At 32.8% G+C, this 27,149-nt stretch overlaps 1 protein-coding gene across 2 annotated transcripts in view; it reads left to right on the top strand.

Annotated features, from left to right (window-relative positions):
• UGGT2 (UDP-glucose glycoprotein glucosyltransferase 2) overlaps window positions 1–27,149 on the top strand; it is a 150,078-nt gene that overhangs the window by 101,183 nt on the left and 21,746 nt on the right. For both annotated transcript variants that reach the window (XM_023528008.1, XM_023528007.1), the window contains exons 26-36: window positions 435–514; window positions 2,421–2,549; window positions 2,685–2,739; window positions 6,067–6,225; window positions 6,606–6,691; window positions 13,111–13,195; window positions 17,665–17,747; window positions 20,127–20,220; window positions 21,556–21,640; window positions 24,857–25,039; window positions 26,405–26,565. In XM_023528008.1, coding sequence (XP_023383776.1) covers window positions 435–514; window positions 2,421–2,549; window positions 2,685–2,739; window positions 6,067–6,225; window positions 6,606–6,691; window positions 13,111–13,195; window positions 17,665–17,747; window positions 20,127–20,208 — 759 coding nt within the window. In that variant the 3' untranslated portion in view covers window positions 20,209–20,220; window positions 21,556–21,640; window positions 24,857–25,039; window positions 26,405–26,565. The remainder of the gene's footprint in view (window positions 1–434; window positions 515–2,420; window positions 2,550–2,684; window positions 2,740–6,066; window positions 6,226–6,605; window positions 6,692–13,110; window positions 13,196–17,664; window positions 17,748–20,126; window positions 20,221–21,555; window positions 21,641–24,856; window positions 25,040–26,404; window positions 26,566–27,149) is intronic.

Genomic DNA, 27,149 nt, shown 5'->3' with positions numbered 1-27,149 from the left:
CGTAGCCAAGAACTTCCTACATCTTTTACAAAGTAGGTGAAATTCCAAAGGCTCAGGACACCCTTGCCATTGTTTTGAGATCACCACTTGTTTTTGCAGGTCAAGGCTCTAATAATTATTTTACTTGTTCTTTATTACTAAGGAAATTCAGATACCATGAAAGAAAGTCACATTAGACAAAAGGTAGGCAGCATAACCCTTGGGCAATGAAATCAGCTGTTTGGATTCACATATTTTCTCTGCCATGACTCACTGTGTAGTCTTGGAGAAATTAGTACATCTCTGTGTCTCAACTGTAAAAGTAGCTACCTCAGGAAGGTCTTGTGAGGATCAGATGAGATAATGAATATAAAGTGTTAACTCAGTGCCTGATACATAGTAAATGCTGAATAAATGTTAGCTATTTAATATATGGGATTTTTTTTTCCTAAAAGGTACTTGGAAAGATTATCAACATGAAGATAAAGTTGTTCCTGAACTGTAGGGGTAAGCTTTCAGAAGCCCCTTTAAAAAGGTGAGTCTAAGAGAACATAATTTCATTGTGAAAGATTTGCAAATACTAAAATGAAAAAAAGAACTGTAATTACTGGATATGTTATTTTTCTTCACAAGATGGTTAACTGAAGCTGCCTAACTGAAAATAGATCAGAAATCAGATATAATTTATTAACTTTAATTGATATAAAATTAAAATAACTAGTAAAGTCGATCTAATCTATTTGCAGAATTTAGTCTAATTGCAGAATTTATGTTTATTCATGAGTGTTTTTTTGAAAATGTGGTATAGGAATACCTGTTTAGAAATATACAAGTGAGAAATAGTTTGAATTACACCATTTTCGGTTTACCTGTACTTTCAATACTTCAGAGCTAAATTATCAAAATGGTCTTTATTATATCATCTTTCTCAGAGATGTTGGAGGTTATGGGAAGGAATTCCCTCACCTTCCTCCTCCATCGCCTCTACTTCCCCAGCTTTCCTGTGCGGTAAGGGAAGAAGGTACTCTTTCTCTTTTTGTTTAATAGTCCCTCTGTTTTTGATCCAGTGCTTTCCCATTTGTTCCGGATTCTTGCTTTATCACATAGTCCTTTTGTTCCATATCTTTAACCTCTTTACTAGCCTCTTTCTTTCAGTCCAAAAAGTTATTCAGTTTAAAAAAAGAAATAAACCATTCCCTTAACTTCCTCTGCCTTAGAGTCCTGACTCTCTCCTCTACTCTTGCTTATCTCAGCTTCTTTGAAGAGTGGTCATACCCCCTCTTCTCCTCTCATTCACTGTATCTCCCACTGCAGTTTGGCTCTATCTTCCTCCTTGCTGCCAGAGTGTTTTTACTTAATCACAAAGAAATTGCTATTTGCATCATTCGTGTGATACTTTTTACTTGGTGACATTTCCACTGCATTTGACAGTACCAGGGACTCTTTTTGTACCTCTGCTTCATAGCTGTTGTCCCCTGTGTCTCCTCTTACCCCTCTTCTTGTGTGACTTTGCCTTCCTACAGTAGTCGGACGTGGCTGCTGATGATCACCACTTCCTGAGATTCCCATTCTGTGTAGATTCTTGAGCATGGCCTGCACCTAGTGATTATGGCAAAAATGGCGGAATATCTCTTCTACAATAGGTTGTAAAAACTGTGACTTTTGTCTTGCTGGCATTCTCTTTCTCTTGGCTCTGTGTGCTTCTCTGATGAAGCATGCTGGAGATGCCGGTAGGTAGCAAGGAACTGCCAACCACAAGTGAGGAACAGCAGCCTTCATTCCAGACTTCCTTGAGCAACCCCATGGGTCTGGGAATGGATCCTTTCCTTCAGGCCTTGAGATAACTATAGCATAGCTGATACTTTGCAGTCTCAAAATAGTGAAAGTCACTATTAATATAATTCTTAATATGTGCATTGGGGAATAAGGCTAAAATGCATTAAAACTGCAGGTCTATTAGTAAGCAGCTGCTTTCAAGTCAATCTTGTTTGTTTTTAATTGAATTTTTATAATTGGTACCAGAATTTCAGCTTAAATTTGACTTGCTTTCTGATTATTTCTCTTCATATTATTAGTGGTGCTAAGAACTAATAAAATAGTTAGAAGATATGCTATGGTCGAATTTGAAGAAGGATCAGTGAGTGAATATAGATCATAAACTTAAAGGGATTCTAATCGTGTTCATTAAGAAATAATTAGCAGGGATATATGTGTACATTCACACAGACACACGCACATGTGCAGTCTTAATAGTGTAAAAAAATAATTGTCTACTGCTTACAAGCATTAACGCATCTGCAATATAGAGTGTTTTTAATCTTTTTAATTTAAGAACTTTCTAGTCATATTTTTAAACCATTTTCAGTTTTAAAATAATTCAGAATCTCATTATTGGTCACAGTATTTTTTGTTTTATTTATTTTTTTATGTTCTATCAACAGCTTTTACCGTTTTGTTCTGGAACCAGAACTGAAATTTGTGGGTAATGACATTATTGGACCAGTGGCAAAATTCTTGGATATCCCCGAATCACCCCTTCTAACCCTCAACATGATTACTCCTGAAGGCTGGTTGGTTGAAACAGTACACAGCAACTGTGACCTCGATAACATTCACTTAAAGGATGTAAGTTATAATGTGTAAAGTTATTTGGATATCCCCGAATCACCCCTTCTAACCCTCAACATGATTACTCCTGAAGGCTGGTTGGTTGAAACAGTACACAGCAACTGTGACCTCGATAATATTCACTTAAAGGATGTAAGAAAAAGGGTAAATTCTTATCAGCAAGTGAGTGGTCATGATGTGGCTGCTCACCAGATTTTTCTTCTTTATGATTCTAGGTCTTTGTTATCCAGTCTTTCCTTTGATCTTTGAGTTTTCCTAACTTCCACATTTAGCTTCTCTAGTTTTCTGGGTTTCTAGATGTTCTCACATTTTTGGTTGCTTTAGTACCCTGATTCACAAATGCTACTCTAAGATGAACAATGTAGAAAATATGGAGATGGATGCATGGCAACTTAGGACAACACCACAACGTGCCTGCCTTGCCCTTCAGGTCTTGTTTTTAACTCAGAAAGGAGCAGTTTCATCTGAAACTCTTTTTTTCCTCACAGCTCATAGGCAGACAAAGCAGTCCTAACGAGATTAGAATAAAAGGCAGAGAAGAGAGTTTGCTCATATACTGCAGGCTGGGTGCATTGCTTCCTATCACCTCCAGTGTGACCGTTGTCCAGTAAGTGACCAGGACTTCTCATCCCCACTGGTTGTCATTCAGCCTACAACACAATAGGAGAGGAGACTGTCTTAAAGTGTACTGACTCTTTCAGACATTCTATTCCAAATAGGAAAGGCATTCAGAGACCACAAGAAAAAGAAGCTTTTAATAGAGTTTACTTAGAGAACAGATACTGCAAACTGGGGAGAAAATATGTGTCTCGTTATCCTTCCTCTTGCTGGTTCTACACAATCTCTCACCTATTTCCAACTCTTTGTTTGACAGCTCCTTCAGAAGGTAGCCATTGCCTTGACATAGGCATAAACATTTAACTTCTAATAATTTGGTTAACATTGTTCATCATATTTTTTTCTCATGTTTCTCATGTTACTTTTTGCCTGAAGATTTCCCTTCTAGGCAAGTTTTATCTGATCCATTTGTGAGTAGATTCTGTGGGATCCGAAATCGCTTTCCTGGGATGTACTCACTGATAACTCCAACTTCACCCACCTAGAGAATAACCTAAAACTCGGTCATAGCAGTCATCTGGAAATCAGCCCTTCAAATATAGGGAAAGAATAGAAAGACAGAAAAGTAATAAAATGCATGAGGAAAATTGAGAAATGAACTTGGCAGGAAGTAGAAAAAAAAATCCTGTTTACTCTGTGAGTTGTCTCTCTTAAAGGAGTCTGTTGGATTCTTTATTAAGAGGGTTCAGTAATGCACATCAATGAGATGTGGTGGGAGAATTAATGCAGCATAGAAAAGATTTTCAATTTGAGTCTACTGGTAAAAATTTCAGCAGCTATTAAACAATTAATGGAGAGTAAACATTTTTTGTCGTGAGTGGCAAATATAAGATTGTCTTTATAGAAGCTACTTAAATGAACAGTAACTATTTTAGAAATCTAAAAGAGAAATAATTTTATCTCTCTTCATAGATTATATGAATAAACAGGAAATTATAAATTCTAGCAGCTGTAAAAATTAACTGCCTATGAGGCTCTTCTCTTCCACTGAGTGATGTACATACTCAGAATGTTACCTTCAACTATCCTGGAAGACTATGAAGTAATAAAGACATTTGCTGGAGCGGAAAGTAGGAGTTCTAGATAAAGGGGAAAAGTTCATCCTGGGAAAAATGAGACTAAAAATGAGAGATTTGGCACTACACACTTGCTTGCACAAGTACTCCTTGCTATATCTGATTTGTAAACATTACATAAATACCTTAAGAAAAAAAAAGCTTGATCTAGAAAAATTCTCCCTTACTCAGAATTTGGTCAACAGTTAATATTTAGAACAGATTATTAGCTTTCATATTCTTGATAATAGGAACTAATTTAAACTAATTTAACTTAAATCACCTTTACGAAATTATTAGGAAACTTGAAATATTCACTAGAAAAAACTCCTTGAAAACAAATTGGCTCTTTTTGGTGTTATGGTTTGAATAAATCAACAGAATTGATGTCTGTTTTACAAATATATAAAGATGAGAAATTTTCAAATTAATATGAAAATTAAATGAAGAAACTATTAGTCACAAATTGAATATATTTAGACTTTGCCCTGATATCTAATTCATAATAAAGCTTTTTCATATGAAAAACATAACGAAATATAAAATACATCACTTCGTAATCACTTTGGAATATAGTTTCCTTGTCTTAAAAATGAAGGAATTAAACTAGAAAACTAGATTTCTTTCTAACTTTTAATATTCTCCTACTCTGAGACTACCCCATGAAAATCTTTCCATCCAAAGTAAGGGACTGCGGACACAGGTTAATAAAGTATATGAAGTTCATCACTCAGAATAGTGATAATTCAGCAGCTAATTTAGAACCCAGCTAAAGTTGTTGAAATAAATGCTATTTTCAGGGAAGTCACATTGCTTGTTCTTAAAAACAGTAATATTATAAGAGCTGGGCTCAGGGAAGAACCGTTGTACACAAGTATTATAATTATTTTCTGTGGTAATTACAGTCAAAGTAGAACAATACAATAGAGAATATTTTCAAATACTCTATTCTAAATATAGTAAACTATGTCAGAAACCTTGTGTAGTGGATTAAAATTATATTTAAATGTATCACTGTCTTTGCTCAACAAAGTTGCCGAACTATGTAAAAATCACATCTGATGTATTTTATATTTCGTTATGTTTTTCATATGAAAAAGCTTTATTCCTAAAATATTTATTATAGCAATAGAGGAAAATCTGGGAACAACTTGAATTACTAATCACTTAAAGGATGTTTATAGAGATGGGGACATGTTTCTAGAAAACTAGTTTCTAGAAAACTATATTAAATGAAAAAGTAGCTTATATGTTCTTAGGAAAAGCACGAAAAATCAATTCACTGATGTGTTTTTGAATGTTTAGTCTGTAAATGATTTCTATTCTCTTTTATATTTGCTAAATTTTCTTTAATGAGCATATGTCATTTTGAGTGTAAAACAAACATTAATATTTTAAAGTTACAAGAAAGGCGATAGATAATGATAAGTTGGCTTCCTTGCCAGGTCTGAAGTGGGAGCTCTAGGGCAACAGAAATGAAGCAAATTCTTTGAGTTTTCCATCGAACTCTGTCTTGAAGAAATCTTTGAATGCTACGTTATGATATCCTTTCTGCTTGTAATATTGGTGCATATATCATGAAGTTGGAGCATGTCATGGGAAAGGGGAAAAAAATTCATCATGAACTTTGGTCTTCAAGAAATTGATTCAGTTATTAAGTTCACTGATGTAAAAGACAGATTTGAAGTTGCCTCCCCAAAATACATTGGTTAATATTAAAATAATCACACTTAGTTGTTACAATTTTTGTATTATGAGAATTACTAATTACATATTTCCTCCACAGATTGAGAGAACTGTTATAGCAGATTATGAACTAGAATACTTACTACTTGAAGGACATTGCTTTGATATTGTGACAGAACAACCTCCTCGGGGTCTGCAGTTTACACTTGGCACAAAAAATCAACCTGTTGCAGTTGATACAATAGTGATGGCCAATCTTGTAAGTATTGTAGAGACTTAACTGATAGTGTTAAAATTAGATGTTTTGGTAAAATTATTAAAATTAGATGTTTTAGTAAAATCCTCTTAAGTTTTTCTAATAAGATAAAATAATTTTTATCCTGCAATTGCTGAAGAGCACCTGAAAATCAGTATTGAAACTGTGAATAAAGTAATTAAATAAAATAAAAATGAAGAGAATCATATTTTCAGAATGTACTTTCACAAGTTATTGCACAAACCTCCTTCCTTGGAATTCATTTATAGAATTCATTCCACAGTTAGTAAACACTTTCTTAGATTATTTATGTATACTCTTTCTTACACAATTGTATATGTTTTTAGTCATATAACTGATTATATTTTTCTTCATCTTAAAAGGGATATTTTCAATTGAAAGCAAATCCAGGTGCTTGGATACTGAAATTACGCCAAGGAAAATCTGAAGATATTTACCAAATAGTTGGGTGAGTTACACAAACCACTTTAAAATTTTTATGTATAGATAAGTTTTTAGTGCAATATAACCAAGATCATCAAAATAACTAAAATGTCCACTTGTACCATCACTATAAAACAAAAACTACTGGTAAACTGTGACATATGTTCCAAAATTTATTTTTTATTGTTTTATTTCAAACATATAAAAGATATGCCTAATGTATCATGTTCTTTACTATTTTCTATACATTTTTCATGTATTAGCATAATTAATATATTTATCATTTAATGACGATATAATATGTGTTATATTTTATGTAACGAAACCATTATCCATGGTTTATGTTCAGTTTTTCATTTTTATGAATAAGAACTGGTTTCTTTCATAGTAACTTTCCTACTCATCAGTGAGCATACTATAAAGCAGAGATCATCAAACTTTTTCTATAAGAACCAGTAGAAAATACTTAATGTTTGAGGGCACTCTTGATCTTTGTCTTTGTTGTTTTTTTTTTCTTAACAACCATTTTAAAATGTAAAAACCATTTTTAGCTCAGGGCCTCGCAAAAATAGGTCACCAACCTGATTTCACTTGCCATCCATAGTTTACTGACCCCTTATAAAGTCTTTTTTACATTCCTTAATAAATATCTGTATTTTTCATTTATTTTAATTAATACTTATTGAGCATCCATTATTATACCAAGCACTGTGCTCAACAAAGATAATATAGAGGTAGGAGTTATTGTGCCTTTTTCACTGCTTTTTCCCTTTGCCTTATACTGTGCTTAGCATATACTGTCATTTAACAAATATATATATTTGTGCATGCAAAGACTAGAATGCATAATTCTGTAATAGGTAGGAGGGTTGAGGTGAGTCAGTGTTGACATTAGGAATGAGATAGTGTACCTCAAGAGAGTTTTGACGAATTATAGTAACTTACTACTAGTCATACCATAAACAAAACATTCCAGAAACAGGAAACAGGTGTAAATCTCTCATCTAAAACTCTTAGGGCCATACGCATTTCAGAATTTAGAATTTTTCAGATTTTAGAAAGTTAATACAGTATGTATATATTGTGACACGTTGAGCAGGATCTAAGAAAGTACTTCATTAAGCAAGCATCATCATTTCTATGGCAAAATGTAAATATTCACATTAAAAGGATATGTAATAACTATAAAAGAAAAGAAATACACATGCCACAAACTGGGAGAATATATTTGCAGTGCCTATATCCAACAGAGAATTTATGTATAGAATATATAAAGAACTATCAAAATTCAACATTAAGAAAAAATGTATAAAAGATTTGAACAGACACCTTACCAAAGGAGATATATATGGCAAATAAGCACAAAAAAGATGCTCAACATCGTTAGTTATTAGGAAAATGCATATTAACCCTGCAATGAGATATTGCCATTCATCTATTAGAATGACTAATATTAAAAAAGTCTTAACACTGCCAAGTTTTGGTGAGGATATGGAGCAATAGGAACTATCATACACTACCGCTGAGGATGTAGAATAGTACAACCACTTTGGAACAGTTTGGCAGGTTCCTAAAAATTTAAATACACATATACCATATGATCCAGGCATTTCACTTATAGATATTTACCCCAAATAAAAAGAAATATATATTAATACAAAGACTTATACATTAATGTTCATAGCAGCTTTATTTGTAATTGCCAGACACTGAAAATAACCCAAATGTTAAAAAGTGAAGGGATATTCAAAATGAGGTATAGCCATATGATAGAATACTACCCAGCAAAATAAAGGATGAATTGTTGATACACACAGTGACATAGATGAATCTCAGAATAATTGTGCTGAGTAAAAGAAGGCCAAAAAAAGAGTACATATTGTATGATTCCTTTTATAAATTATAAAACGCTAGATAATAGAAACTATAGTGACAAATCAGGTCACTGCTTGCTTGGGGATGGAAAGGCAGGTGGGCAGGTAAAAGGGAAACATCGGATAAAAATAAGTGAACAAAACACAAATGCTATCCTTCCACAGCTTATCCCAGTAGGAAAGACAGTTAAGAAAATAAGTGACCATTAATACATTATAAATACTATAAATGAGTGCTATGGTGGCACAGAAAATGAGCAAAATACACTGACATTTATATCGACTCCTATAACAACTGTGGTTTCAAGGTGTAATTTCAAAAATGGTTCATGCTTTGCCCAAGCTTCTTTGATCTTGTGCAGAGAGTAAAGGAACTCGGTGTACTTCCAGGAACATAATGTTTCTAAATCTGCCACTTCTGTTTCATCATTGCTTCTTGCAAAGGGAAAAGCCTTTTGGAATTAGATAAACTATGAGATCTTTTCTCTACCACCAGCTATCTGTATAACCTTAGGTAAGTTTCTTTGCCACCTGGAATCTTTATTTCCTCATAACGAGAAGAGATTATCCTGTCTGCTTGTGGGGTCTTGGTAAGGAATAAATGAGATAATCATCATAGAATGCAGTGTCTCACATATTAAGTAATTGCCCATTTCCTCTCCACTTATTCCTTCTTCTTTACAAATTACAATTACTTATATTGTTGTATTTTATGTATATATGTACACTATCTCATATATAATGTTTATAACATATGTTATATAAAACTATACAGTCTTTTAGGTTCTATTTTATCTGTACCGCTATTTGCTATCATGCACAATCTATATAAATAGATGGTTTAGGGAGAAATAGTCTCTGATGTTATATTTAAGTACCACTAATATATTAGTAGAAAACTAATCTTTACCCATAGTTAGACAATTTTTGGTAATAGAAATAATTTCAAATTTGTTTATTACTTATAAACAATAAAACCACAAACCTTCCAGTCATAATTTACTTAAATGTGATTAATATGTCACTAAATATTCAAAATGGAAAAATATAAATGATACTACTCTAATAAAATTTCTTTGAAATTAAAATATCAGTAATCAAAAACAAGTCAATAATAAAATATGACAAAAATGAGAATTCTGTTTATCCCAATTTATGATCTAATTCTAATTGATATTACATTTCTGAAAAAAATATTACTGAAATATTCTGAAAAACTAAGCTGAAATAATGTTGACATGAGTTTCTAAGTCTAGATTTTAAAACCATGGCTAAATAATTTCATAATTTTAAATTTGACTTTTTATTGGATATATCTTTGCATGTGTACTTTTTATGTCTGTTCACCTTATTGTAATCTTTAACTGCAGATCATCTACCGTGACTCTGTTGACTGTTATTTACCTTGAATACAAAAATACTCAATAAAATTATTCTCTCCAAAAAAGAAAATCTGCATAGTTCTATTAAAATTAGACAAACGCTTCTCAGATTTTCCTCATTAAATTATAGAAAATATCAAATACTTAACACATATGTCTGTGCTTTCACTGTGCTAAATTATTATGCTAGACTTTCCTTTTGAAATCTGCAGAAAAACAAATTGCCAAGTTACCATTTGTACGTAAGTTTAGTACCTTTGGGACTGAACTACAACTTCTGTTTTATATAGGAGGCAGGAGAGATTTCAAATAATTTCTGTTCTTTTCCCACAATTCCTTGAGCTGGTCCCTTTGTAAGACAGCTTTGTATTCTGTGGCCCTGGTAGTGGTTGTAGCTCACTGTTGGTGGAGCACTTCTGTGGGCTCTTAGGTCTCTATTGCTATACCTCACTTTCCTTTGATTCCCTGATCCCCATTGGTGCATCTCTGTTCCAGCTGGTTTCTCTTAACTTCCTCAGTCTCAGGCATCCTGTTTTATACCCACAGCCTGTTTTTGCTGAGATTTCCTCATATCGCCAGGTCGTCATATTGGCAGGATGCATGACTACACCATGGTGATAACAAAACATAATCTCTCTCCTGCTTGGCCATGTTTGATCCATGAGAAATTTACACATCACTTTCCTGGCAAACTCTAGGAGTTCAGGTCAGTCTCAAGGGCAGCAGCATTCCCCTGGATTAAAGCAATAATAATTCAATTCTCAAATATCAGATACTGGTCCATATTCCACTTAATTTTCCCAGACATGAGCAAGGCACAGTCTTCTATGTCTCCCAGCCTCAGAAAATACATTACAAAGTGCTTTACTTTTAAAGTGTCTTCCTTACTGAATTTAAGATTAGAAGGTAATATTCCCCACAAAGGTGTGGTGGTGGAGACTCACAGCCTGGCAAAAGCTTTCAAAGATTTAACACAGGAAAATGGATTCTTGACTGTAATAGGAAGGGTTGGAGGGGCAAGCTCTCCAGAGCTAGTGTCCAGAAATGGATAACAGAACAAAGTCAAGGAACTGGCCAACCAGAAAGAGCTGCTGCCTCTCCCATGATTAGAAAAGTGAAACAGCACCATCAATATGTCCACTGTCTCTCAGTACGTATCAATATGTCCACTGTCTCTCAGTACCCAGAAAGTTAAGAGGTTGCACACTGGAAACTAATGTAGAAAATCTCTATGTCTACATGACTTTGCTTGCCAAAAGAAACTAGCCAAGCATCACTGTGTTTTCCCTACCTTACTTTTAAATTCCAAATCACATGCAAATGTATCTGTTTAGCAGAATCTAAACCAGAACCATAGTAGCAAAAGAATCTAGGAACAATAACAACAAAAAAGTTTTTAGGTTTCTAACTTCTACAATATATGCTAAAAAGTTTCAGAATGAAACTTTTTTTGGTGCTATATCATAATATGCACTACATTTCTAGTTATTTTTTTCGGAAACATTTATACTATATACTCTTGATCCTAAAGGCCTAAAACTTTTTTTGCTTTTCATAAAACTGATAATAGCATTTTAATTTTTCTTGGAGTACTTGAAACAAGCCTTCATCATTATCTTCTTCCATCCAGTGTTTTGGATAAGAAATGAGAGGCAGTGTGATTTACTTCACCTCTACAAAAATTGGAATGATATTTATATTTAGAAATCCAGGAAACGTGTGTATAATGCTTCCTGACATGTTGTGAAACTTTTCATTTTGAAGTAAGTGGCTTTTACTGAGATACAGTATTCTCAAATCTCAGTGAGAATGTTATTTGAATGCTCCCCTTTTCTTGCATTAATTCTTTATCAATAAAGTCTGTATTCTTCAACTGCTTAGCTTGTTCTCTTCGTTTAAGCTGCTGACTGTCCTCACGTATCCAGTGATTTTTAGTTGCCTGACATTACTTACAAAAGTCTAATAGTGCAATAATAAAGAGCCAAACTACCTGTTTGGATCTAGGACAATAATTGTACCTTCCTCCAATGTTATTTGCATGGATCAAATGAGTTAACATCTATTAAGGTGCTTGAAATAGTGCCTGAAGTAGAGTAAGCGTCTTCATCACTACCACCGCGGCCACTTGGTGGCATTGAGGGAGGTTGCGTTAGACCTCGAATGGGTCTAGCCGCAGTATTGTGCTTCCTGGCTCCATCCTAGTCTCAGTGAATTTAGCAGCTAAAGTTGCTGATGCCCTGAGTAACATTTAGGACAGGAAGCTCTTGAAGGCTTGTAAGAAACTTGACATTTCTACTACATAAGTTGGAGCAGTTTGTATTTCCTAGTGGTAATTGTTGGGCAGCGCTGTGCCTTCTACTTTGGTTTAGCCACCTCACATGGGGAATTGGGAGTAAGAGGGAGTCAAAAGCGTGTGTGAGTCAACACGGTACTAGAATCCCCAGGTTTTTATTTTAGAAAAATGTTCAAGTGTATGTTATAAATCTGACTGAACTTAAAGTATCTACTATTTCAACATCTCATTGCTTTCTCTTTGACAAAATTCATTTTATAAATGTTTTTACAGAAGCATTTTTCAGTACATAATACAGTATCCAAAAAATTATTGAGCAAAACTGTCATTTGATTTGTTTATGCAGTTTTGAAAACTAGACAAATATGTGTAATATAGAAACATTCATCTGATATAGATGGACATCATAGACACATTTTCAGTCATGAGTTTAATGATATACTTCAAATTTTAGTATTTGAAAATGTTTGGTTAGATATTGAAAACTTGTTGGAAAGTGTAGAATTCCTTTGGTTATGATATATAAACAATTTAAAGTCTAGAAAATATCTCATATTTTAATTATTGCAAATAACAGAGATATAAAAGATTGACTTGTGATAATCTTTGTACACAACAGCAAAGATAAGCGATAATTTGAGCTTTCTGAATGATTAGACAATATCAAATTTAGTGAGTTACTTTTGTGTAATTTTAATTTCTATTAAGTTAAAATTGAACAGTTTTAAAAATTGTAGTGTACTGTAGCATATCTTAATTGACTATAGAAATAGCAAATATGACATATACACAGTGATAGTATACTTATATTTATTGCAAAATGAATTTATTGTTATGTATACCGTCTTTTTTTTCTTGACTAACTATAGATCCTTACACATTTTTCTACTTTTAGGCATGAAGGGACTGACTCTCAGCCAGACCTAGGAGATGCTGTTGTTGTGTTGAACAGCTTCAGGAGTAAAATAATTGAAGTACAAGTACGTGAGGCAGAAGCTCTTTATAGTCTCTGTTCTTAATACTGAGAATTTTTTTTTAATTAAATAGTTTTTGGTTTACAATAATTTTACAATTTTATTACCTAAAACATCACATTAGAGCTCTGACAATGAAAGAAAAAAGAGGATTAAGTTCACGGGGGCAACGCAGAGAGCTTGAATATAGAAGAAAAGGAATGATTTTTTTTTTTTTTTAAGTTGTGGTGTGTCTACTATATCTACTGTATCTCTAGCCAGATAATGTTACAAATTAGGCTCCAGGGATAAGATCAGGAACATAGGTCTAAAAGCTAGCCCTGAAAAGAAAAAGTTTCTTAAAAAAAAAAGAAAGAGAAGAGAGAAAATGAGTTCATTAATGGCAGATTTGGTCCTTTGAGACCAACCCACCTACTTAAAACTAGTAAAAATGTTGAGTAAGATTTTTTTTTTAATCTTAAAACAATGAGGAGCTGACATTAATGAAATAATAAAGAGAATAAGGAAATACAAAACCAAAATTAAATGGAAAATAAGATCCTTGGTGAAGAAAGCAAGCGCCGAAGCTTCTCTCATCCCAAGATGCTTTTGTTCTAAGAACATCCGCCCACACTGGTACACTTGAACTCTCGTTTTGATTTAATCTACAGGGTGATGGGGACAAAAATTAAAACTCTGGATCCACATAAAGTGGGTAATCTATTAGAAAACACTCTCTATAATAAGCTGGCTATAGCTTCAGGGTAAGGATGAACCATAGGAAATTATCCCACACAGTCTTTTAGCCCAAGTTTGTATCATCTAAGTAGTCCAGGGAACCCTGAGCCTTGAATTTGTACTAAAATAATTCTAGATTGGTAAGATTGTACAGATATCTGGCAGAAACATCCATATATCTCTAGAATAAGGTTAATATATTCAAATACACACACAAAAAAACAGAAACCACAACAGAAAACAGACAAACACTCCATATATTAGAATTATTGACACAGGCTGACAGTTGCGGACTACAATTGTGCTTACAATGTTTAAAGAAATAAAAGACAAGCTTAAAAACAATTACAATGAACAGGAAGCTATCAAAAGTCCATATCTGCTTTTTTTTTTTTTAAGTAGAACTTCTAAAACTGAGCAATACAGTAACCAAAGTTAAGAATTCAATGGATGACTTTTACATGCCTGAAGAGAGAATGAAGTATCCCAGGTGCAACAGAGACATTTGAAAACTGGAAAATACAGGAGAGAGCATAAAAGGCATAGAGAATAGAGAAATCTGAGATAACAGGATTATATTTAAACCTGGCTTTGTTACTTACTAGCTGTGTGACCTTGGACTGATTACTTGACCTCTTTCTGTCTCATTTTCCTCATCTATAAATTTAGGGTAATAACAGAACCTACCTTATATGTCCGTTTGGAGAATAAGATAGTTTAGCTTTGTAAAGTGCTTTATGAGTGTTGAATAAATAAATTAGTTTAAATGGAGTTCCAGAAGGTGATGAAGGAAAGAATGAGGTACAGGTAATATTCGAAGCAATAATGGCTGAGGATTTTCATGAATTGAGGAAAGATGCCAATTTGCATATTCAAGAAGTCCAGTGATTCCCACACAGGAAAATCACACCTAGATTCTTGTTGATAAAACTGTGTAAAACCAAAACAAAGAGAAATCTTGAAAGTAACCAGAGGAAAAAAGAAAAATTACCTTCAAAGAGCTATAGTTAGCCCGACAGTTGATTTCTCAGCAGTAACAAACCAGAAGATACTGGAGTGATATTTAAAAGCACAAAATGGAAAGGGGAATGCCAGCCAACAGTAATTTACCCTGAAAAGATAGCTAGCTTTCAAGAGGAAACATAACAAGGTATTTTCATACAAATTAAAAATTGAAATTGTCACCAGCATATTCACACTAACAGAAATTCTAAAAGAATTTCAGGAAGAAAAAAAAAAATCGTAGAAGGTTTGAGTTTGAAAAAAAGAATGAAGAGAAAAGAAAATAGTAAATATGTGAGAGTTTCTGAACAATGAATATATGAAATAATAATGTCTTATGAGGATTTTAAAAATATATAGAATTAAAAACGTAATAATAGCATTTAAGCCATAAGATAAATAGGGTTGTATGCACTAACACTTAAAGTTCTTATATTGACCACAGCAGTAGTAATGATTACTTTTAGCCCTTAGGGCAAATATGATTTTTTTAATATCTAAGATAACCACTGAAAGAATGGAAACGAGGCACAATGTCATAATAAAGAGGAAAAATAGAATAAAACAAATCAACATGAATAAGAAAGGAGGAAAAATAAAGCAGAATATATGGGACATAGAAGATGCACAAAATAGTTAGAATTTAACCCACTTATATTAAATGTAAATGGATTAAATGTTCCAATTGAAAGACAGAGATTGTCATACTGGATTTTTTTAAAATCCCAACCATATGTTGTTTTCAGAAAGTACATCTAATACATGAGAATAAAGCTTCAGGATGAGGATGAAAAAAATACAAGTGTGACAAAAAGTATACTAGGGCAATACTAACCTAAACAAAGTTTGTATAGCTATGCTAATATCAGAGATATTGGACATTATGGCAAATAACATTACTAAAAATAAAAAAGTCACATATGTGGCAGAAATAGAATTAGAAACAAAAATTGACAATTCTCTATTATATTAGGACATTAACACACATCTCTTAGTACTCGGTACATAATGAAACCAAATTCAGTAGAGTAGAAAGTTAATAGGAAATACCCATATGGTTGGGATCTCTAAGATTCAATAATAGGAGGCTACCAAAGCTCTCACCTTATATATTGCCTAAATCCTAAACTACTGTATCACCTATTTTTACCTCGCTTTCCACATCATAACATTCCTGTTCACCTCCACTCCTTATCAGTGATCACTTAAACATGCTGCTCACACTCATCTTCAATACTATTTCTCCTGTGGCTTTAACTTCCTTTCTCAACAGGAACTCACACTCAACTTGAATACATTCCTTTCTGGCCATTCCAGATTAAAAACTCCACAAAACCCAAACCAGCTGCTTAAGTTACTAAGTCAGCCCAAGTCCTTTAGGACCAGCATTTCAGCTAGTTTTATCCTAGCCCTCCAAATGGGAGAGAGACATTATTTGGAGTAGTGGGGCGATGATTCCATCATTGAGTAATTTTGACGATTGAAAAATTGTTTAAGTTTTCTTTTTCTTGATCTGAATTTTTGCATTCTATGTATTGGTTCCAATTTAACCTGTTGGTCCATAGTATAGAGTAGATCTAACTCTTTCACCACAACCATCAGATCTTTGAGGGTCAACCATTCTAGCCACCTAGGTCCTTCAGTTGTTTTTTAGTTAACAGTTTTATTTCCTCATCATCCATCTCTCAGAAATACACAAAAAGAGAAAGGAAGAAGAAAAGATAAGCAGCATAAAGGATTAGCCTGTGAACTTTAGTAGCCCACTTATTAGGAATCCTAGAAAGAAGAAACAGAAAACTGAGGAGAGAAAGTATACCACAGTTAAAGAATGATAAAAATGTTCATGTCAAAAGGGTCCACAGACTAGGACAAGTGAGAAAGTCCCCAAATAAGATTCTAATAACTACCAGGGAGAAAGGCAGGCCACAACAATAGAATAATACTAACACTAGCATCTGACATTTCTTTTTTCAAAATAGATGTTACAAGACAGCAAAACAGCCTTTAATGTTCTGAAGAAAATTATTTTGAACCTGAGATTCTTTAGCCAAATTCTTAATCAAATGTGAAGGCAAAATAAAGTAGATTTTTGTACTGCAAAGATTTAGAAAAATCATTTTCACATCCCTTCTTGAAGGTATTTGCCAGCACAGTGAAGATAAAGACAAAGAAAAAGGAAGATAGGTACTTCAAGAAATAGTGTCATTAATTCAAAAATCAAAGCAGGGCCTAGAAAGAAACAGGCAGTTAATTGTTAAGCTTCAAGAAAAATGTCTTCAAGAAGACAGGAATTCCAGACAAGTAACATAAACAAGAAACTGGAAAGTATTAGGTATGTGGTAAAAAAAGAAACACCTCACCACAAGAAAAAAATAAAAACAATAAAATTCCAAGAATTTTATTAAAACTTTCAGATAAAATGGATGACGCAGTGAACTACTCATCTTTCACAAAGAACGAATGTCTAAACCCTATGAATCTAGATATACTAGTGGATATGTCCAAAGTTGATAAATCAGTAAATACAAGTGTAAGCACATTATCTAGGAGTATGGAAGTAACCACCAAAAGAACTAAACAAGGGGCTAAAACCAGATCGTGTATATAATGTTGTACTAAGATATCCCCTGGCTTCATTTACTGCAACTCTTTTAGATAACAAGGGTCACCCTGCCCAATGTGTTTCACTTTCTAACCATGCAGCATAATATTTAAAGCTGCTAAATTCTAAAATTTTTCTTTACTATACTATCTAGGTGCAGAAAAAGCCAGACAAAATTAAAGAAGATATCCTTAATGATAAAGGTGGAAAAAAAGGAATGTGGGATTCTATTAAAAGGTATTTACTAATTAATATTTTAATGTATAACCATAAATCCATAGGGAGTCTAATATGTGGAAACTCTGTAGATGGGAAACATTTAAGTAAAGCACACATCCTCTTTTCTAAGAGGGATAAGATAGATACATCACAACACAAAACAGGAAACTGAAGCTATAAGGCAGTTGAAAACGAAGTATTGTATAAACCAAAGGAGAAAAAGGCTATATTAAGTTAGGAGTAACCTCAGAAGAGACTCTTGGAGAACTGTGTGGCTAAGATGGGTTCTAAAGGATGGAAAGGATTTCAAAAGTTGGTGATGGAGTGAAGGTACCTGGTTACATGAGGTTAAAAAAATGGCTCTGTTCCTTAAGGAACAGAAAGTAGCCCAGGTTAGCTGGGACAGTGAATATAGTAGGGAATCTTAAAGTTAGATTGGGACGTATATTAGTCAGAAAAGAAATACATTGGCTCACACATTTACAGAGTCCAAGTGTAGAGCTGGCTTTGGGCATTCAGGTGATGTGGTCTAAAATTCTTCATCTCTTAGTTCTGTTATCTGTGCCTCCTTCACTTTCAGATAAACTTTTACAAGGAAAAGTTTGCCATCTCCAGTGAAAAGAGATTGCCTCTTTCTAAGTAGTACCAGCAAAAGATTCAAAGCTGACTCATTGGTCCAGTTATAGCCATGTGTCCCAAGCTAAACTGATCACTGTTGACTAATTGACCAAGCTTAGGTCATATGCCTATCTCTAGAGCCAATGAGAAGGCCTTTTCCCACTTAAACCTCATAGAATGAAATTGGAGGAGGAATGCCTCCCCTACTCAAACTACAATATTATTGTTACTGAAGTATAAAGGATACTACACAGACAAAAAAGCTGTCTGCTATATATCCACATTGTAGAGAACTTTGAAAGTCTATTTTAGAGATTTGCACTTAATTTGATTGTGATGGAGAACCATTGATCATTTTGATCAAGGCTAAGAAATAGAAATTTTGGGCCAAATAGATTCAACAACCTAACCAGATTTTGTCATACCAAATCAGAAGCACTCCCATCATTTTGTATTTTGCCCAGTTTAGGCCTCTTTTTTGATCGTTGAATCCTTATTTGATAAAAAGAATCATTTGCATTGAACTGGTTACTGATAGAGAAAGGCTTAAACCTACTTGTTTTGAGATGATCTGAAGAGTAGGGATGTTTGGCAGAAGATAATGAAACAGAATTTGAGCATTTTAAAGAGGATCTGTCCATGAACTTCCATTAAAACTAGAAGGTAGAGTTAAGACTGAATAAAGATAAGCATTAAAACTATGGCATAGCTACTTGCTACACAAAAAAAGATACCAAAAACAAAATAATGCTTTGTTTGAGAGATGGTAATTCATCTATATATAAGTATTGTATATATTATAATTCTTTCACTTTTTATGTTAGTTTTATCTTTAAAGTGATTTTTTTCCCCATTGAATCAACTGTTTTTCTTATTTGGAAGATTACAATAAGAAAAGATTTGAAAAATGTTTCTATCATAACTATTCCTATTTGGCAAAATATATCTTGTGATGATTGGAAATTTAATTTTCCAAATTTTAGTCATTCTAAATATCTGCATGTAAAAATGAGATTTTTAATTAAATAAAAATTTTAAGTAGAAAAAGAAGAAATTATACATTATTAATACTCCAAATAAAAGATTCAGTCACTTTTGTATATGAGATGGGGCCTATAAAAGGCTGTGTCCAAAAGGTGGTGAAAATGACAGCTGGGCCCAGATGAAGCTACTGTGATGCAAACCAGTGAGTGGACTTGGCTCTCTGCAGCTCTCTCATCTCTGTGGATGCATACCCAAAATACTTTTATCTCCTTAGCCTACATGGAGTGGTGACTATTGCTGGCCAGAGGAACTCTATATCTAAACTGTAGGCACCTTTTATAATATTTTATCCTTGGGGAGCCATGTCACAAGCACTCAAGGACCTACCCTGTTACCACACAGGAAAACTCTTGCTATGCTAGAGTTACATATTTGTACATTCTGTTTCTTCTCTCATTACTGCTGTGTTTAAAGTCTCAATACATTAGATATGACTATAGCATGTCAAAACTCATTCTTTGTTCTCAGCAACATTCATACCTCACAAAGATTCAAAGATATTACCTTACTAACCTAGAGACACTATAATTGCATTGTTATAAATTTTTTTATAATCATAACATTGTCGCATGTTTTAATATTAGTAATTCATAATTGTTAAAAGAGGTTTATGGTATAATAACTTCACTTGGAAAGACATTCCTATTTTTGTTGCTTATCAAGTTTAGTATATAGGTATATAAAGTTTGCAGATGTATGTTTAGAAACTGTTAATCACTACTTTTTTATTCCAAGTTTCACAAGAAGTTTGCATAAAGAAAAAGATGAAATAGAAAGTTCTGAACATTTTTTCAGTTGCTTCTGGCCATTTATATGAACGCTTTTTAAGGTAAGTACTTTTTTATTTAATGTTTTGAAAATTAATATATTTACATGGTTCAAAAATAATTTTAAAAGTTTGAAAGAATAAAAGAATGTACAGTAAAAATAATCTCTCACCTGTTTTTCTTGATACCTAGTTCCCTTTCCCAGAGGAAACCAATATTACTATTTTCATATCCTGCCAAAGATATATATATATAGACAAGCAAATATATGTTTTTTTTAACTTCTTTTTACCTAAATAGTGAAGTATATACTGTTCTACACCTTGCTTTTTTTTAACTTCAAATTATGAGGGAAATGTATTTTTTAAACACAGTAAAAGTTCATGAGTTTGATTAATTTGGAATATTGTTGGTCTCTAAGGCTAGAATGGATATATTTTATAACAATGTGATATGTGAGAAGTATATATTGTAAATTTTCCTTTTCCAATTCAGAAATGTCTTGTTTTATAAAAAAGGAGACAGTGAGAGGAGCAAAGTATGTTTACAAACTACAAAGAGCTATTTTTAAAATTTATATAAAGGATCACAGAGAATGCCTCAAAAGTGTTTGAATATGTGTTTATATTTTAAGATGGAACTTTAAATACATCTGTATCTTCTCCAATCAGAGGTCTAGAATAGCAAAACAGATGCCCTGTTCACTGGATTTATCAATATAGACAGATCATTCAACGCTTCAAGTTCTGCACACCTGTTATTAATGACACAGTAGATGAGCCAATATTAGCATGTAGTTCAGCTAATCAAGACTATTTCAGACTAGCTTCTTTGTCAGCTGTAACAAAAAGCAATCAATTTAGTCTGTATCAGGTGTATGTATACAAATGCTCCTCAACTTATGATGGGTTACATCCCAATAAACCCATTGTAGGTTGAAAATGTGTCAGAAATGCATTTAATACACCTAGCTTATTGAACATCATAGTTTAGCCTAGCCTACCATAAAAGTACTCAGAACACTTAACATTATTCTATAGTTGTGCTAAATCATGTCACGCCATTGCCCAGCATCCTGAGAAAGTATCAAACCACATATTGACAGCCTGAGAAAAGCTCAGAATTTAAAATGTGAAGTATGGTTTCTACTGAATGTGTTATTGCTTTCACATCATTGTAAAGTTAGAAATTCATAAGTTGGGGACCATCCATTAATATATATCCTTATATATTACATACTTGATGAGCAACCATGATATTTGAAGGTCCATCAGTCTATTTCTCCATAATTCAGTTAAAAACTTCTAATCAATAGCTTTAAATATTTAAAAGCTTTATGAAAAGTAAGATGAACTCTTTTAATGTTAACTTATTGAGTTTAATGTTCTTTTATACAGAATCATGATGCTTTCTGTTTTACGTAACACCAAAACACCAGTGAAATTCTGGTTCCTAAAAAATTATCTCTCACCAACATTTAAAGTAAGTACATTAATAATTTATATTATAGATTGGTTAATGTTTGAATAATAAATTCTTTATATTATTATAAGTTAATATAACTTCTCTTTTCAGAATGAGTCTTGAAATGTATATTTACTCAAATTACTATTTATATCAATTTTAAAATTTTGGTATTCAATTTTTTATCTAGCCTAAGAAAAATTCTATACAATTTTTATTTAAAGAAGTGTTTAAAAGGACAGCAAGAGATGGCTTATTTTTAAGTAAACTCAAAATTAGAAGGATTAGTGGTTTTTCATGATAATAATTCAATAAAATTTGGCAATGAAAATATGTACAGATTATCAGTAAAAAGAATCCAAAGCAAGAACAGTAATATCAAGAAAATATGAACACTGTACTATAGAAAATGGTTTGAATAGTACCAGAAACAATAAGTTATTTTATCTTTGTGCAGTTCATTGATTACTCTGGTAGTCTGGACACTATATTTAGAAGTCTGAGGCATTTTATATTAGAAGTTTTCAGATGACCAACGTCTATTACCCTAGACTCAACCCCCACACTCCTGCTGCAAAGTATCCCCTGTCCCTTCCTATTCTCACTACAGATTAGTTAGGTTCCATGAAAGTTCAGGTCTCATTTAACAATTCAAAGGAGTCCTCTTTTTCTAGACCAAAACTAGTGGTAAAAGTAGAAATGAAAATAGCGAACCATGCTTTTATTCCTTAATATTGTCAGGCACATTGCTAACTACCTGTATTTTTCAGTCATGTTTCGTTAAGTCCTATTACTAGAAAACCAAGACGCAGAAATTATGTTACTGGCCTACACAGTTAGGAGGTATCCAAGACCATGCTTATGTCCAGTAATTTACTAGATGGACTCACAGAACTCAGAAAAGCGATTATACTCAAAGTTACAATTTACTACAGCAAAAGATAAAGATTAAAATCAGCAAAATGAGGATAGGACAGAGTCCATAGGAAACCAGATGCAGAGCTTCCAGTTGTCCTCTCCCATTGGAGTCATGTAGACAGAGCTTATTTCTTACTGCAAAAAGTGTAACAATACACATGGAGTATTGCCAAGTAGGGAAGCTCACTCAGACTGGTGTCCAGAGTTTTTATTGAAATTGGCCACGTAGTCCCACCTGATTACCATGGCTGACCTTAGCCTTCAGTCCCTCTAGAGGCTGAGCTGATACCTTGTGGCCCAAGGTCCCTACCATAAATCACATCATTTGCATAGGCTCTTTGGCATGGCCCAGGGTCCCCAGGTAAATAAAGACATTTTTATCAGGCTGAACATTCCAAAAGTAGGAGTTACCTCCCAGGAGCTAGGGCCCCAGGGCCCAACCTTTCTTTAGATAAGATTTGGCCTTTATAGCACAGACTTAAGATCAAACAGCTAAATTAAGAACACAACTAAGATTTGAACTCAAGCATTCCCACCTCAAAGCCAGGTGCTTAATTAACCTTTATGTAGTAGTCACTCTGCCCACCTCCAACAGCCAAGTGCTGCCTCCCGTGCTCATTTGGCAATAGGCAAAAAACTGAAAAAGAGCCCATAAACATAGACAAGAAGTCATACTAGTGTATTACTAAATTTTTAATGTTATTCTACCAGGCAGACACTGCAAAGGGAGATTGAAAGCTACGTAAATTGTGCTTACACAATCTAAAGAATCTTTTAGCAGGAAATTATATCATACACTGGAAATAATGCTACATCTTGATTCACTACATGGCCAAAAGTAATACTATATCTGATATAATATTTTCTGTCTTTCTGTAATTGTGTTCCTTTCCCTTAAAATTTTTATTTTTTAAAACTTTTCGGTGAAATGTATGTACAGATCATAAGTGTACAGCTTTGATGATTTTGACAAACTTAAAACCTGTCTGTAACTGTTTATCCAGCAGCCAGATACAGAAACAGAAATTACTAATGCTCTAGATCTTTTTCATCAATTTTTAAAAAATAAACTTCCTCTCTTCCTTTAAATATTTGTTAAATTATATCTATTTAGGGAGTAATCCTTTCCTGACCACACTATGTAAAATTATAATCCCTTCTGATCTTTTACCTTTTAATTTTCCTCTATAGCACTATCTTCTATAAATAAATGACATTTCGTTTCTTTTTTACTTACTACCTGTAAAATGTAAGCTACTGATTTGAAGGCCATGATTTGTATCTGTTTTAGTCACTACAGTATCCCTATGGCCTCGAATAGTGCCTGGCACATAGTCCATGCTCAGTGAATGTTTTTAATATATATATATTTGCTGAATAAAAAACATTTTTCTAATTTCTTCTGATTTTTTTTAGAAATTTGAAACCCAAGCAGTGATTCCCAGAAACTGGTCTAATCATAATTTCAACATTTCAATTCACAGATAAAATTGATGCTTACAGTAAGGAACAGAATTTAAATCTACATTGTTATTACAGAATCAGGGAGAAAATTTAAATGTGTAACCAGCAACTAACTACAGATGAGAATTAAGAAAATAAATAAATAAATGCAAATTCTATATTTGCTAACCCATCTTTCCCTACTTCACTATCCTCCCTCTCAACATTTGGGCTCGTAAGCGAAACTTAACCAACAGTGTATTTCATTAACTGCTCTGTTTTAAGTAGAATAAGATACTCTAAGCTTATAAGACACTAAGTGAAATATAAAACGTTCAGACCACAGTAACTATCTTGTGTTTTAATTTTTGAATTAGTCATAAACCTCAAACACGAAACTCATGTAGAGAATCTAATTTATCAGTTTACAACTCATTTTGTATTTTTTGTACATCCTCTTCATCTTTATATCTGACAAACCAGCATGTTGATATAAACCGTTTGATGCATAGGTGTTCCAAAATCCAGAGGCTTTTCCTTCTATGGTCAGGTATTCTCAAGTCAAACATTGGTAGCGAAAATAGAGGAGTATATATCTTAGTTAATAATAAGCTTGCTAGCTAATAGCATGTGCCTATTTTTAATGTATTTTAATGTAGTTTTATGTATACTTGTATTTTTATATTTTCCAGCATTTTCATATTTTTCATTAATAGGTATAAGTTGTAGAAGTAGTATTTAGGCATTTACCAGTTATTTTTGTAACAATTTATAGTAAATGCTACCTTTTAAAGTGATATTTTTTTCTCTAAAAATATCGACTTTTTCTCCTTAAACATATTCTTTGTTGTGTATGTGTGTGTATTTTTTTAGGAGGTAATTCCTCACATGGCTAAGGAATATGGATTCCAATATGAACTAGTCCAATATAGGTGGCCCCGTTGGCTTCATCAACAGACTGAAAAACAAAGGATCATTTGGGGTTACAAAATTCTTTTCCTTGATGTCCTTTTTCCTCTAGCAGTGGACAAAATCATTTTTGTTGATGCTGACCAGGTAATAAGATTAACTATTATTTTTAATAATATTAAACTTTTTTTACACTTCTGAGTATAGGGACTAGGTTTATTTTGCTGTTTATTATCTTTGTTGCCATGCAACCTAAACATATAAGACATGATTGTGATATATAAACAAAGTATCTTTTTAAAAAACTGTCAAAATTCTAGGGATTAAATCAAAGATATTACAAGAAATACCATTTTTCATTTAGGACATGGCAGTTTTCTCTCTGAAGTAATACTTTTTGAAATTTTGATAATTAAAAAAATAAATACGTATATTAGTCATAATAAAAATATATGAGTTATATGAGTTTCTATGAATAAAAATATATGAGTTATATGAGTTTCTATGATATTTGTTTAAAATGAGCTAGAAAAGCTAGCACTTAAACACAACTCTCTTCTCATTCTTTCACTTTTAACAGCATTCTTTGGCATTTAGCCAATAACTGAATCCTCATGCTACCACTTAAGGGGAAAAAAAGTCCCAAAGGCTCAAAAAACCATTACGGTTCTCAGCTTTAATATATCCAAAAATTGTTATGACTTTTACTCTACCTGCCTTGCATACCTTTGAAATCATTAATGGCAAAAAATATTTGAACAATACACAGAATTTTTAGGAACAGTAATGTGTAAATATTAATCTTATATAAATAAAATGCACAAGTTAGTAGTTATGTTAAAAATGTATATTTTCAAATCTGTTGGTATATTTTACTTATATTCTATACATTTTTGTGTTATTTTCCAAGTTGATAAATATGAATCATTATAATTAAAAATTAAGAAAACAGGCAAATGTAGTGATGAAGTAAGAATTTCCAAACATACCTTCTAACAAAAAGTTTATTTCTCCTACCTACTCCCAACATATACAGTAATATTTTTCCAGCAGGCTTAAGTGTATTAAAATTTCATAAAAACTATTTTAACAGGAGATGTTTCTTTTTGATTCAAACTAATATTTGTCAATATACAGTAATAGAGGTTTGTTATAAAAATAATTTTGAGTTACTAATACATACCTTGAGAAACATAAAGCTATACACTTGTATAGTATTGAATTTTTCCCAAAACACATTTTATTTAAAATATTCTGATGAAAAATGATATGTAAAATATTCTTATTAGTAAGACCTCTCATACAGACTAGGTATATAAATTTTAGGTTTCTTTTAATCTGTAAGAACAAGAGAAAAATAGAAACTTAGTAAACTCATATTACATGGAAGAACTATGAGGAGAATGCAGTGCTCTATATTGTTACAATAAGGTAATGATGATTTGAGAGTCACATAAAAGGTGCTCGTATTATTTTATAGTCTTCATCAGAGAAACTATTTTAATTATTTAGATTGTGAGACATGACCTGAAAGAACTTAGAGATTTCAATCTGGATGGAGCTCCTTATGGGTATACTCCATTTTGTGATAGCCGCACTGAAATGGATGGATATCGTTTCTGGAAAACAGGATATTGGGCATCACATCTTTTAAGAAGGAAATACCATATCAGGTGAGAACATTCATATGCTTACCTTCTAGTAAATAAATAACTTGTCGAATCACAATACTCAGTTCTCTTAGAAGTTATACAATAATGGCAACCAATTACATAATGCTATTACACTCTTAGAAGATTTTACATACATTAACTCATAAAATCTCTACAACAACCTTTTGAGATACTGTTATCATCCCTGTTTTATAGATGTGGAAACTAAAGCATACAGCATTACGTAACATGCCCAGGCTTCCACCGTTAGTACATAGCTGAGCCAGAAGTTAAACCCAAGTAATATGGTTCAAATAATATGCTCCTAACTACTATAGAAGATTTAAATTCGGTTTGTCTTATAACAAAATGAAGATACCATTTTCAAAGCTGTTATTGTTTTGTAGGGCTATTTAATTTCATGAGATCTTGGAAGAATTTGAGGTGACTCTAAGAGGTTATGGATCCTAACAAATGTCAAACCTCTTGGAAGCAGTATTAAGACATTGGGAGCAAAATTATGAAAGGATTCATTATTATTTGACCCAAGGATATCTAAAGTTAATACCATTACTGTAGACATTCACTGGGGGAGAGTAAAAATA

Source organism: Pteropus vampyrus, unplaced genomic scaffold (genome assembly GCF_000151845.1).
Source record: "Pteropus vampyrus isolate Shadow unplaced genomic scaffold, Pvam_2.0 Scaffold21, whole genome shotgun sequence".
Taxonomy (NCBI): Eukaryota; Metazoa; Chordata; class Mammalia; order Chiroptera; family Pteropodidae; genus Pteropus; species Pteropus vampyrus.
The sequence above is the reverse complement of the archived record's forward strand: the minus strand, read 5'-3'. Positions and strand labels throughout refer to the sequence as shown.